A 14,512-nucleotide genomic window follows, 5' to 3' on the forward strand; every position below is an offset into this window, starting at 1 on the left:
AGCGGCTGCACTGCGCACCAAAGCTTCCCTGCTGTCCTGCCCTCCCTCCTCCTCGTATGTGGCACACATACACAGTGGCTATCTCCTGCTATGTCATGGAGCTGGGGGGGGGTCTGTCTGAGCTGTTTGGTGATACTGGAAGAAAGTTCCGCCTCTTAGACCGGCTTTTGTGATGGGTGGAAAACTGATGCAATGGGGCATTGTATCAGTGTGATGTGTGTCACCGGAGGCGGGATTTTCTTACAGCGGCCGCCCGAGCGGGCAATTTAAATCCACGTTCATTAACAGAGGAGATCCGGGTACTGGTGGGCACTGCACTGATAGGCAGCATTTGGTGCAAATTGCACAGGTGGGCTGCATCCGGTGGGAACTGCACTTGTGGGCTGCATTTGGTGGGAACTGCACTGGTAGGCTGCATTTAGTGGGCATTGCACTGGTGGGCTTCATTTTGCGGGCATTGCATAGGTGGGCTGCATTTGGTGGGCATTGCACTGGGCTGCATTTGGTGAGCATTGCACTAATGGCACTGTACAGGTGGGCTGTATTTGGTGGGCACTGCGCTCGTGGGCTACATCTGGTGGGCACTGTGCTCGTGGGCTGCATCTGGTGGGCATTGCACAGGTGGGAGGCATTTGGTGGGCATTGCACAGGTGGGAAGAATTTAGTGGGCACTGCACAGGTGGGAGGCATTTGGTGGGCACTGCACAGGTGGGAGGCATTTGGCGGGCACTGCACAGGTGGGAGGCATTTGGTGGGCACTGCACAGGTGGGAGGTATTTGGTGGGAACTCATAAGGCTGCATTTGGTGGGCACTGGTGAGGCTGCATTTGGTGGGCACCGGTGAGGCTGCATTTGGTGGGCACTGGTGAGGCTGCATTTTGTGGGCACTGGTGAGGCTGCATTTGGTGGGCACCGGTGAGGCTGCATTTGGTAAGGGGGCACTGATATAAAGGTTTCCCCTTAAATCTGCCACCCCTTACCTTCGTGTATTCGTTCTGCGGAAAGTGGTCTCTGGTCACCAGATCCCCCTCCCCCCTCACATTCACAGAATTCCTGGGGTCCCCCTTGATGATTGCTACACTTTTACCACTTTTAACTGGAATTTGCTCTTATATATAAAGCCCTATGTGCTTTCATATCTGTCTTATCTCTATATAATACACTCTTCAAATGTGCTTTAAAATGCATGGTTTTCCCTTTTATGAATAAGAAAATTATATAATGATGTTGGGCTGGTATAATATTGCTATGGGGCTGATATGAAATGTTTCCAGGGCCGGTTTTTATTCCCAGCCCTGTGCCGGGGTCAGGACTTATAATATTGGTGGAATACAGGACGGGGAACACGGCTCAGGAAAGTGACCAGGGGATTACAGGCTGATATCACCCAGCCCCCGCCCTACTCTGGACTAGGGATGAGCTTCGTGTTCGACTCGAACGTCGGCTGTTCGCCCGTTCGACGAATTCCGAACATTATAGCCCGTTCGCGGCAAATTCGAGTAGCACGTCACGGCCCATAATTCACTGCGGCGTCGCACTGCATTGCTGGATGATGATTGGCCAAGCATGCACTATGACCCGCATGCTTGGCCAATCACAGCGCCGTCTGTACAGCGAGCTGTAATTGCCCAAAGCCAGGGTGGCTTTGGCCAATTATGGCTCAGGTGGTTTAGTACACTATATAAGGCCGCCTGCGTGGCGGCCTTGTGTAGTGTGTTGCGTCGACGGAGAGACAGTGTCTTTGAATTTCATTCTAAGCTGTTGCAATTACAGTCAGTGTATTGTGCCACCTGAACAGTGTACACCTAAAGCTACCCCAATTGCTGGTGTTCTTCTGGTCCTATACCACAGGCAGCTGCAGCAATTAGAGTCGGTGTATTGTGTCATCTGCACAGTGTGCACTTAAAGCTACCCCAATTGCTGGTGCTCTGTTGATCCTATACTGCAGGCAGCTGCAGTAATTACAGTCAAGTGTAATGTGTCACCTGCACAGTGTTCACCTAAAGCTACCCCAATTTCTGGTGTTCTGCTGATCCTATACTGCAGGCAGCTCCAGTAATTACAGTCAGTGTACTATGTCATCTGCACAGTGTGCACTTAAAGCTACCCCAATTGCTGGTGTTCTGCTGATCCTATACCGCAGGCAGCTGCAGTAATTAGTCAGTGTATTGTGTCATCTGCACAGTGTGCACTTAAAGCTACCCCAATTGCTGGTGTTCTGTTGATCTTATACTGCAGGCAGCTGCAGTAATTACAGTCAGTGTAATGTGTCACCTGGACAGTGTTCACCTAAAGCTACCCCAATTGCTGGTGTTCTGCTGATCCTATACCACAGGCAGCTGCAGTAATTACAGTCGGTGTATTGTGTCATCTGCACAGTGTGCACTTAAAGCTACCCCAATTGCTGGTGCTCTGTTGATCCTATACTGCAGGCAGCTGCAGTAATTACAGTCAGTGTAATGTGTCACCTGCACAGTGTTCACCTAAAGCTACCCCAATTTCTGGTGTTCTGCTGATCCTATACCGCAGGCAGCTCCAGTAATTACAGTCAGTGTACTATGTCATCTGCACAGTGTGCACTTAAAGCTACCCCAATTGCTGGTGTTCTGCTGATCCTATACCGCAGGCAGCTGCAGTAATTAGTCAGTGTATTGTGTCATCTGCACAGTGTGCACTTAAAGCTACCCCAATTGCTGGTGTTCTGTTGATCCTATACTGCAGGCAGCTGCAGTAATTACAGTCAGTGTAATGTGTCACCTGCACAGTGTTCACCTAAAGCTACCCCAATTGCTGGTGTTCTGCTGATCCTATACCACAGACAGGCAGCTGCAGTAATTACAGTCGGTGTATTGTGTCATCTGCACAGTGTGCACTTAAAGCTGCCCCAATTGCTGGTGTTCTCATAGTAATATTACTACAGGCAGGCAGTTGATTCTGCTAGCTGCTGTATAATCAGTATATACCTCCCAGCTTTGTGCAGCAACATCTCCCTGCAGGTCATTAGTATGTCTGGAAGGCCAACAAGGAGAGGCAGACAGTCACGAGAGGAATGAAGGTGTAGAATTACGTGTGTCACAACCAAGTACTTGCGGGCAATCTGCTATCAGTACACCGATGTCCGATTGTACCAGGCAAATTTCCCAGCCCCAGCTGCTGCACTATCGAAAGAAGTTCACTCCCAGCCATCCACATGCCCAGCGGTTGAATGCTAGCTTGGCTAAATTACTAGCACTTCAACTGCTGCCTTTTCAGTTGGTAGACTCTTCCCCCTTCCGTGAGTTTGTGCGATGTGCGGTTCCTCAGTGGCAGGTCCCCAAACGCCACTTTTTCTCACGGAAGGTGATTTCGGCTCTCTACGGGCATGTGGAAGGCAATGTCCATGCCTCGCTGAACAGGGCGGTCAGGTGTATATTACTAGTGACTCATGGTCCAGCAGGCATGGACAGGGACATTACCTGTCTTTCACGGCGCACTGGGTGACTCTTCTGGCAGCTGGGAAGGATACAGGACAAGGTGCAGTAGTGTTGGAGGTTGTTCCGCCACCACGCCTCCAAAATGCTACTACTGGGTGTGACACACCTCTCTCCTCCACCCCCTCCTCTTCTTCTTCCTCCATGGCCTCTTCCTGTGTTTTGTCCTCAGAACCAGCGGTGCTCCGTAGGCGTTCAAGGGGCTACGCAAGTACGCAGGCAAAACGATGCCAATGCCGTGCTTGCGCTGGTGTGCTTGGGGGACAGGAGCCACACTGGGGCAGATATTCTGTCAGCTCTGCAGGGGCAGGCAGAGAGGTGGTTGACCCCACACCAGCTTAAGCCAGGAATGGTGGTTTGCAACAATGGCACCAACCTCCTCTCCGCCCTCCGACAGGGACAACTGACCCATGTGCCATGTCTGGCTCACGTCCTTAACTTGGTGGTGCAGCGGTTCTTGGGCAGGTACCTGGGATTACAGGATGTCCTGAAGCAGGCCAGGAAAGTCTGTGTGCATTTCCGCCGATCATTTAATGCCTGTGCTCGGCTGGCTGACCTCCAAAAGGAATTGAACCTGCCCAAGAACCGCCTAATCTGTGACATGCCCACCAGGTGGAACTCAACGTTGGCCATGCTGCAGCGGCTACACATGCAGCAGAGGGCCATCAATGAGTACTCTCTCTCGCTACATTCCAGTGGGGCATGATCAGGGATGCATGCACTGTCCTGTCACCATTTGAGGAGGCCACAAGGATGGTGAGCAGTGACAGTGCATGCATCAGTGACACTGTCCCTCTTGTCCACCTGTTGGAGCATACGCTGCGTGGAATAATGGACAGGGCACTTGAGGCAGAATAGAGGCAGGAAGAGGAGGACTTTCCTTGCCTCTCAAGGCCCCCTTTATCCAGACAGTGTTCCTGCTGGCCCGCAAATCACACAGGAAGAGGAGGCAGAGGATTGTGTCAGCATGGAGGTGGAGCCTGGCACTCAGCATCAGCAGCAGTCTTTTAGGGATCATTTACAGTCCCAAGAAACCCGTGGACTTGTACGAGGCTGGGAAGAGGTGGCTGCGGATCATGTCATCCTTAGTGACCCAGAGGACTCCGGACTAAACGCCTCAGCTAACCTACGCTGCATGGCCTCCCTGATCCTTCAAAGCCTGCAGAAGGATCCTCATATTCATCGGATCAAGAAGAGGGATCATTACTGGCTGGCAACTCTCCTTGACACTTTTGATTTCGAACGTTCGAGTCCCATAGACTTTAATGAGGTTTCTAAAGTTTGTGTGAATTTTCGGTCCGTTCGCAGGTTCTGGTGTCAACCGAACCGGGGGGTGTTCGGCTCATCCCTACTCTGGACCGATCAGTGAGCAGTATGGGTGGAGGAATGGATTTAGTGTTAATGACCCACCTGTGCTGATCTCTGTAGGAGTGTCCTCCTCTATAAATGTCCCCGTTATTCCATCCTCCTCCATAGACTGCTGATCATCCCTCACATACCTCTCTTCTTCTTCTGATTTCACCTCAAATTCTATATCCATTGGATCTCCACTCTAAACCAAGAAAATGAGAGAGAGAAGATCATCTGTAAGATAGAAGATTTATTATTGTGACATCACATAGAAAAAAAAATAATAATAAAAAAATACATCCTCTCCAGAAGTCCATGTTCTAGATGCTCCGATCCACCAACCTTGCAATATGGAGGGATGGTGTGACCTTCCTGTGTGGAATCCCGGGAATACAGAGGACGGGGGCATCTCTCTGGTGGGTTCCTGTATCTGGATGACTCCTCCATGGTGTCCTGGTACAGATCTTTGTGTTCTTCCTCCATCACCCCATCCTCATCATCCTCCTCTTTTATCTCTTCTTTAACCTCAACTTTAGAATCTCTCAGGTTTCCACTCTGAATATATAATAAAAATGACATCAATGGTAACAATGCAGATAATGTACAGATCCTAATGATACTATCAGTGATTGTTCCTCATCTACCTGATGATGGTGGGGGATGGGGTGACCTTCCTGTGTGGAATCCCGGGAATACAGAGGACGGGGACATCTCTCTGGTGGGTTCCCATTACTGGATCCATCTGTAGGAAACACACACACTGACTGAATACATTGTTTCTATGTGTTTATCAGATGATGGGGGATGGGTGGAGCCTCCGTACTGCTCTCTCCTTTACAATAAAGTCTCCTCTTACCCGGTGATGTGAGGGGCGGCTGATTGGCCATCATGACGTCCTTCCCGGCTCCGCTCTCCTCTCCTGTCAGCAGCTCGATGATCTCTCTGGTGACTTCTAGAATCTTCTTTGTATTTCTCTATTCTATCAGGGAGGGAGGTGGAGGCAATGTGATGGTCATGTGATCTCCAGACTTCACAGGAGGAAAACTCTAGATCTGAAGACAAATAGTAAAATCAAATGACATTCCCAGAATCCTCCTCACCTCACTGGTCAGGTCTCTTTATTTAAACCCCACTTCATGTTGAGGTTTCTGATATTACATACAATGGAGGTCCAACAGCCCTACTTTGAAAGTGAGGAGGTCAGGGGTCGGCCCACATCCTAAGAGCATCAGAAAAAAGAGTCAGATAGAGGGATATTAGGAGGAGGAGCTGTGAGGTCAGTGTGATGTCATAGGATTCTCTAACTCTGATTGGAGGGACATTGGGAGGAGGAGCTGTGGGGGGCGCTGTGTGAGGTTTCTGTACACAGAATCATTTCTCCCGGGTGCGTCCCTCCTCTCCTAAACTGAAAGATGAACGTTGTCTTTGGGCTTTGCCAGGACACATCATATTCCCCTCTCAGCTCTCCTTCCTCTCTATAACATGTGCTTTCCACCAATCCCTCTGACAGTTGTCTCCTCTCTCCTTAATCTCTCTTTCCCTTCCCCCTCTTCTCCACCCCACAGCCTGTATATATCCCCCTCACTTCTGTCCTCTCCCTATTCCTGCATCACCAACTCCTGATAATTCTAAACCCAATAAAACCTCCAGGACTCTGAGGCATGTCCCTTCATATAAATCACACTCCCATATTACCTCCCCCACCCTTCTGCTTCTCCTAACCTCTGGAGATTAAACCCCAAACCCTGGACCTCCATCATTTAACTGTGCCCAAATCTCCCATCCCCCCATGCCCTCTGGCCGCATCTGCAAATCCTCAAACCAGCCTCCTCTTCTCTTGCGCCCTTTGGAACGCCTCCTCTGTCTGTAACAAACTCACTTCTGTCCATGACCTCTTTATCACTAACTACTTGCTGTTACTGAAACCTGACTTCATGAATCCGACACTGCTTCTCCTGCTTCCCTCTCCCATGATGGCCTTCTCTGGACTCACTCCCCCAGACCCAGTGGGCAGAAGGGAGGTGGAGTGGGAATCCTTCTAGCCCCACATAGTATCTTTCAGGTACTTCACCCACCTCCCTCTCTGTCACTCTCCTCATTTGAGGCACATTGTATTTATCTATTTTCTCCAGTTTCTTTAAGAAGTGCTGTGCTATCGGCCTGGACCGGTATCAACCTTTCTTGATGACTTCTGTGCCTGGCTACCCTCGTTTGTCTCTTCTGAAATCCCCACAATCATTCTCGGTGACTTTAACATCCCTGTTAATACTAATACTCCCGCTACTTCGAAAATTTTCAGTCTAACCTCCTCTTTTGACCTGAAGCAATGGATACACAATGGATACACAATGGATACACAATGGATACACAATGGATACACAATGGATACACAATGGATACACAATGGATGTACGCTTCTACTCACTCTAATACACCCTTAACCTTGTCTTCTCCTACCTATGCACTCCTCTCCAACAATCCTTTTCCTCTCTCTGATCGCCACCTTATTCATTTCACTCTCTCCTTGTCTTTCACCTCCTCTCCCTCACAGCCATCTAACAGTTACCTGTAGAAACCTTCACCACCTAACCCACCTCAACCCTTCTCTGCTACTGACCACCTCTATGACAAAATCTCACCCCTGTCCTGCCCCAACCTAACCACTTCTATCTACAATAGATCCCTGTCCTCCGCCTTGAATGAGCTCGTCCCCCCTCACTACACACAGAATCAGGCCCCGACCCCTACAACCTTGGCAAACAGATGACTCCAGAAGTCTGTGGCGTAAGACTAAGGGGTCAGTTCACTAAGAGTTAAATAATGGCTAATATTATGCGGTAAAATACGGCATGCGGTAATAATTGGGCAAAGTGTTCAACTCACTAAGAATTTGGAGTTAAATAACGAATGCGGTATTTGTTCGGATTAGCGGTAATTACCACATTGAGCTGGTTGCTAAAGAGCGGGCCGAAAAGCATCGGCTCTGCTCTCTACTGCAGCCGCGTGCTTCCTGTAGTGCGGGTTCCGTTCTGCACACTGATACTCTCCTGTTGATACTCGCCAGTGTACCCGCCACTGTACCAGCCACTATACCAGCCAGTGTACCAGCCACTGTACCAACCACTATACCAGCCAGTGTATCCGCCACTGTACAAGCCACATGTACAATACCACTGTACCAGCCAGTATACCCACCGCTATATCAGTGTACCAGCCACTGTTCCAGCTATTATACCAGCCAGTGTACCCATTATTGTACCAGCCACTGTACCATCCATTGTATCCACCACTGTATCACTATAGCAGCCACTGTTCCAGCCAGTGTACCCACCACTGTACCAGCCAAAGTACAATACCACTGTACCAGCCACTGTACCCATCACTGTACCAGTCTACCAGGAGTGTACCAGCCAGTGCATCCACCACTGTATTAACCAGTGTATCCACCATTGTAGTAGCCAGTGTACCCACCAGTGACATCCTCCAGTGTTATCCATCAGCAGTACCCACCAGCGAAATCTGCCAGTAGTACCCACTAACAGTACCAGCTCTGGAGGACAGCCAGCAGCAGCCACCAACCATACCCGCTTGGGCAACAGCAGCAGCCAGCGATACCTGCAGGAATCTTGAAGAAGAAGTGAAGATTGAGGTCAGTTGAGGTGCAGGTAAACCGCAGTGCATCAGTCTGAAAGCGACCTTAGGCCCCTTTCACACGATTGGTCCAATCAGGTCCCATTGTCTGTTTTTCACGTGGACCCAATCGGAACCCTCCATTCCCCTCTATAGAGCGGCAGATATAAATGGACTTGTGTCCTTTTACCCCGCCTATCTCCAATTCGATCCACTACGAGAAAACTGAAGGGGATCCGTCCCCTTCTGTCTGGAAGGATCGGAGGGCCCATAGAGGAGAGCGGGCTGTGCCCGTGTCTGCTCAGCATATGCAAAGAGACACGGACCTGTCATCTGCCCACTTCGCTCATTGTGGCCCGTGACCCGTTACCAAGTCACTAAAGTGGCCCTTGTTCCTCAAAAGGTTGGGCACCCCTGGTTTAAAGGTTGCATTGTCATGTTTTTACTGGTTGTAGGTCTTATCTATGCTAATACCCCCCAAGAGAGGAATGTCCTCCTGGGGCATAAAGCACGTGTCTGGGTTTCAATAAAATCTTATTCCTTTGGCTTTATCTCAACATCTTGTCTGCGTATGATGCTTGGGGCAAAGGGCTTGTATTAGCTGCTGGTCTGCTTGAAGGTTCTAGAGGGCAGGAGGCACCCAGTTGGGGTGCCAGGCCGTCACATTGTCTCTAAAACATTCACTAGTCACCCCCATACTTAAAAAGCCCTTACTGGACCCCACCATTCCTAACAACCTACGCCCAATCTCCTTGCTCCCCTTTTCCTCCAAACTGCTTGAACGTCTGGTCCACAACCGACTGAGCGACCATCTCACTGAGAATAACCCTTTACATCCCCTTCAATCTGGATTTCACTCTCCACAGAAACTCTTCTCCTAAAACTCACAATTCATCTACTAATGGCTAGATCCAATGGACACTATTCTGTATTCCGACTCCTGGACCTCTCTGCTGCCTTTCACACAGTGGACCACCCCCTCCTCCCCCCCAAAAAAACTCCACTCCTTTGGTCTCTGTGACTGTACTCTTCATTGGTTCTCATCACACCCATCTCACCGCACCTTCAGCGTCACTTACAAGTCTACTTCCTCCTCTCCTCTTCCTTTCTCCTTCGGGGTCCCCCAAGCATCTGTTCTTGGACCTCTCCTATTCTCATCTACACCTCCTCCCTGGGTCAGCTGATACCCTCCATGGCTTCCAATACCATTTCTACACTGATTACTCCCAAATCTATCTCTCTACCCCTCAACTCCATCAGTCTCCTCACCGCATCACTAATTTACTGACAGACATATCAGTCTGGATGTCACATCACTTCCTCCAACTCAATCTATCCAAAGCTGAGCTCATATTTCCTCCCCCACGTGCCCCTTCCCCCGACTTATCTGTCAAGATCGATGGGGCAACCATCAACCCGTCTCCCCATGCCAGGGTGCTAGATGTAATCCTGGACTCTCCATTTCACATTTTTGACCTCTGGCCCTGACTACTGCAACTCCCTCCTCATTGGATTACCTCAACATACGCTCCACCCCCTTCAGTACATCATAAATGCTGCTGTCAGATTTGTCCACCTTACCAACCGTTCAATGTCCACTACCCCTCTCTGCCAATCCCTCCACTGGTCTCCATTCAGTGTCCTCCACCCCTCTCTGCCAATCCCTCCACTTGTCTCCATTCAGTGTCCTCCACCCCTCTCTGCCAATCCCTCCATTGGCCTCCATTCAGTGTCCTCCACCCCTCTCTGCCAATCCCTCCACTGACCTCCATTCTGTGTCCTCCACCCCTCTCTGCCAATCCCTCCACTGGCCTCCATTCAGTGTCCTCCTCCCCTCTCTGCCAATCCCTCCCCTGACCTCCATTCAGTGTCCTCCACCCCTCTCTGCCAATCCCTCCACTGGTCTCCATTCAATGTCCTCAACCCCTCTCTGCCAATCCCTCCACTTGTCTCCATTCAGTGTCCTCCACCCCTCTCTGCCAATCCCTCCACTGGTCTCCATTCAGTGTCCTCCACCCCTCTCTACCAATCCCTCCACTGGTCTCCATTCAGTGTCCTCCTCCCCTCTCTACCAATCCCTCCACTGGCCTCCATTCAGTGTCCTCCACCCCTCTCTGCCAATCCCTCCACTGGCTTCCATTCAGTGTCCTCCACCCCTCTCTGCCAATCCCTCCACTGGCTTCCATTCAGTGTCCTCCACCCCTCTCTGCCAATCCCCCCACTGGCCTCCATTCAGTGTCCTCCACCCCTCTCTGCCAATCCCTCCACTGGCTTCCATTCAGTGTCCTCCACCCCTCTCTACCAATCCCTCCACTGGTCTCCATTCAGTGTCCTCCTCCCCTCTCTACCAATCCCTCCACTGGTCTCCATTCAGTGTCCTCCTCCCCTCTCTACCAATCCCTCCACTGGCCTCCATTCAGTGTCCTCCACCCCTCTCTGCCAATCCCTCCACTGGCTTCCATTCAGTGTCCTCCACCCCTCTCTGCCAATCCCTCCACTGGCTTCCATTCAGTGTCCTCCACCCCTCTCTGCCAATTCCTCCACTGGCCTCCATTCAGTGTCCTCCACCCCTCTCTGCCAATCCCTCCACTGACCTCCATTCTGTGTCCTCCACCGCTCTCTGCCAATCCCTCCACTGGTCTCCATTCAATGTCCTCAACCCCTCTCTGCCAATCCCTCCACTTGTCTCCATTCAGTGTCCTCCACCCCTCTCTGCCAATCCCTCCACTGGTCTCCATTCAGTGTCCTCCACCCCTCTCTACCAATCCCTCCACTGGTCTCCATTCAGTGTCCTCCTCCCCTCTCTACCAATCCCTCCACTGGCCTCCATTCAGTGTCCTCCACCCCTCTCTGCCAATCCCTCCACTGGCTTCCATTCAGTGTCCTCCACCCCTCTCTGCCAATCCCTCCACTGGCTTCCATTCAGTGTCCTCCACCCCTCTCTGCCAATCCCTCCACTGGCTTCCATTCAGTGTCCTCCACCCCTCTCTGCCAATCCCTCCACTGGTCTCCATTCAGTGTCCTCCACCCCTCTCTACCAATTCCTCCACTGGTCTCCATTCAGTGTCCTCCACCCCTCTCTGCCAATCCCTCCACTGGTCTCCATTCAGTGTCCTCCACCCCTCTCTGCCAATCCCTCCACTGGTCTCCATTCAGTGTCCTCCACCCCTCTCTGCCAATCCCTCCACTGGCCTCCATTCAGTGTCCTCCACCCCTCTCTACCAATCCCTCCACTGGCCTCCATTCAGTGTCCTCCACCCCTCTCTGCCAATCCCCCAATGGCCTCCATTCAGTGTCCTCCACTCCTCTCCGCCAATCCCTCCACTGGTCTCCATTCAGTGTCCTCCATCCCTCTCTACCAATCCTTCCACTGGTCTCCAATCAGTGTCCTCCACCCCTCTCTGCCAATCCCTCCACTGACCTCCATTCAGTGTCCTCCACCCCTCTCTGCCAATCCCTCCACTGACCTCCATTCAGTGCCCTCCACCCCTCTCTCCTAATCCCTCCACTGGTCTCCATTCAGTGTCCTCCACCCCTCTCTGCCAATCCCTCCACTGATCTCCATTCAGTGTCCTCCACCCCTCTCTACCAATCCCTCCACTGGCTTCCGCTCACCCAACCAAATTCAAAATAGTAACAACAACTTACAAAGTCATCCACAACTCGGCCCCCAGCTACATCACTAACCTCGTCTCACAATACCAACCTAATTGTTCTCTTCGTTCCTCCCAAGTCCTCCTGTCAGCTCCCTTGTCACCTCCTCCCACCCATACTCATCTCCACAGCCTCGCCCATCCCAATTTGTCTGACTATCTCCTACTCTGCGCACATTTAGACGATCCCTGAAAACTCTTCTCTTCAGAGAAGCCTTCATACCCCCAACTAACACCTGGACTTCTATTTCCTCCATCAGCCCATCCCCCACAGTTATTGCCTTTTCTATCCTCTTAGATTGTAAGCTCTAAGGATCAGGGCCCTCTGATTCCTCCTGTATTATATTGTATTGTAACTGTACTGTCTGCCCTCATGTTGTGCAAACTGTTGGCGCGATATAAATCCTGTATAATAATAATATATATGTGTGTATCATCATCTGCTGGAGATAAAAGACGTCACAGTGACTATGGAGGAAGAGGACGGACATGACGGGGGGGTTACTGGGTGTAAATAGAAGATAAGATCTTATTACCTCCTCTGCTGCCACTTCCAGCGATGTCTCCTCTGTTATTCGTACCTCATGGAACTTCCTGTCTGTAGCTGACATCACTTCCTGTCTTCCCCTGACATCACTTCCTGTCTGCCATAGAGACTTCCCATCTAGGTAGAAAATCACCACCTTGTGGAGATCAGAGGATCTGCAGTCCAGAGAACCGTCTCGTAGTGTGAACACGGCCTTGTGCTGTGTGTGTATGTACTGTATATCCTTATAGATGTGTAGTGCTCCCCCCGCAGGAGCATCTAATGATATCTGGTTGTTTCTCATACAGTACAGAGGCCCCCCCAGTCACCCAAACACCAGTCCCTTACACTCCGGCTCCAATAAACAGTCTAGGGGGGTGATGGCGAACCTTGGCACTACATTTCCCATGATGCTCATGCACTCTGCAGGGTAGTTGAGCATCATGGGAAATGTAATTCTAAAACATCTGGGGTGTCAAGGTTCACCATCACTGGTCTAGGGGATTGTCTATTTGTAATGAATTGCTTGTAGAACTCGGGGTTTGAGATACTCTAAAACTGCTAGCAACCCTCACAGCTGAGGACTGTGAGGTATCTATCTGAACAGTCTTAGACCCTCACAGCTGGGGACCATGAGGTATCTATCTGAACAGTCTTAGACCATCACAGCCGGGGACCGTGAGGTATCTATCTGAACAGTCTTAGACCCTCACAGCTGGGGGCCGTGAGGTATCTATCTGAACAGTCTTAGACCCTCACAGCTGAGGACCGTGAGGTATCTATCTGAACAGTCTTAGACCCTCACAGCTGGGGGCCGTGAGGTATCTATCTGAACAGTCTTAGACCCTCACAGCTGGGGACCGTGAGGTATCTATCTGAACAGTCTTAGACCCTCACAGCTGAGGACCGTGAGGTATCTATCTGAACAGTCTTAGACCCTCACAGCTGAGGACCGTAAGGTAGCTATCTCAACAGTCTTAGACCCTCACAGCTGGGGACCGTGAGGTATCTATCTGAACAGTCTTAGACCCACACAGCTGGGGACCGTGAGGTAGCTATCTCAACAGTCTTAGACCCTCACAGCTGGGGACCGTGAGGTATCTATCTGAACAGTCTTAGACCCTCACAGCTGGGGACCGTGAGGTAGCTATCTGAACAGTCTTAGACCCTCACAGCTAAGGACCGTGAGGTATCTATCTGAACAGTCTTAGACCCTCACAGCTGAGGGCCATGAGTCTCTTTGTGGCATCCGGTTACCCTACGCAATGGCACAGTTATTGGCATCCAGAGCAATCTCAGGAACCCCGCACAGTGCAGGAGGGCGCTCTTCTTTTAGCTCACAGATGAGATTCTAGCTGAGGACCGGGGAATGGCCGGTATCTGAACCCTATGATATCTATGATATTACCAATCTGGTATCAGAGTATTGGCAAACACGAGGATAAGATATTTTACAGACATGGCCAATGGTGGAAATGGCCAAACACCAAATTACAATGCTCAGGGAAACCTTCCCCCAACCTACCTACAATGATGGACTCATTTGTCACGGAGACCAGCAGTACTCTTCTGGAACATTCTGGTGAAGGATAAGTGCGCTCTCAGACATCTTCACAGGGTTGTAACCTCTACACAGCCACTGGATAGCTTCCCCAGACCCCCCCCCCCCCCACCATGTTTGCCTGGACGCCAAAATTCCACCTCCAGGCACCAGCATGGTAGAGGAGAGAGAAACCAGAGAACATCCGCTCGCTCATCACCCCTAGCTAGAATGGACCCGGAAGTGATGTGTATTAGGTCACTTCCGGGTTCAGTGTCATCGTCCCTGATCTCTGTGACCAGAGAAGCTGTGAATAGACGTGCAAAATGAAAACATTTTTGTT

General features: G+C 50.8%; 3 protein-coding genes across 3 annotated transcripts in view; 1 reads left to right on the forward strand and 2 right to left on the reverse strand.

Annotated features, from left to right (window-relative positions):
* The window catches only part of LOC143955908 (uncharacterized), an 865,587-nt gene that overhangs the window by 479,963 nt on the left and 371,112 nt on the right, over positions 1-14,512 (forward strand). The gene's annotated exons all lie outside the window — the stretch shown is intronic.
* The window catches only part of LOC143955575 (uncharacterized), a 150,014-nt gene that overhangs the window by 83,734 nt on the left and 51,768 nt on the right, over positions 1-14,512 (reverse strand). The window lies entirely within an intron of this gene.
* LOC143955941 (uncharacterized) lies at positions 4,094-12,698 on the reverse strand. Its single transcript, XM_077466067.1, has 5 exons — positions 12,640-12,698; positions 5,677-5,872; positions 5,465-5,562; positions 5,163-5,375; positions 4,094-5,022 (listed from the first exon to the last, which is right to left on the reverse strand). The coding sequence occupies exons 2-5, from the start codon at positions 5,708-5,710 to the stop codon at positions 4,819-4,821; spliced, it is 549 nt and encodes a 182-aa protein (XP_077322193.1). The 5' UTR covers positions 5,711-5,872; positions 12,640-12,698; the 3' UTR covers positions 4,094-4,818.

Source organism: Lithobates pipiens, unplaced genomic scaffold, assembly GCF_037356315.1.
Source record: "Lithobates pipiens isolate NorthernLeopardFrog02 unplaced genomic scaffold, aLitPip1_a1.2 Scaffold_35, whole genome shotgun sequence".
NCBI lineage: Eukaryota > Metazoa > Chordata > Amphibia > Anura > Ranidae > Lithobates > Lithobates pipiens.

Excerpts from the sequence above, each read along its gene's own strand:
- LOC143955941 (XM_077466067.1), bottom strand. The coding sequence starts at position 5,710 with ATGATGGCCAATCAGCCGCCCCTCACATCACCGG. Across the intron at positions 5,563-5,676 it reads GCCGCCCCTCACATCACCGG|ATGGATCCAGTAATGGGAAC; the intron begins GTAAGAGGAGAC and ends TGTTTCCTACAG. Across the intron at positions 5,376-5,464 it reads CCATCCCCCACCATCATCAG|AGTGGAAACCTGAGAGATTC; the intron begins GTAGATGAGGAA and ends TTATATATTCAG.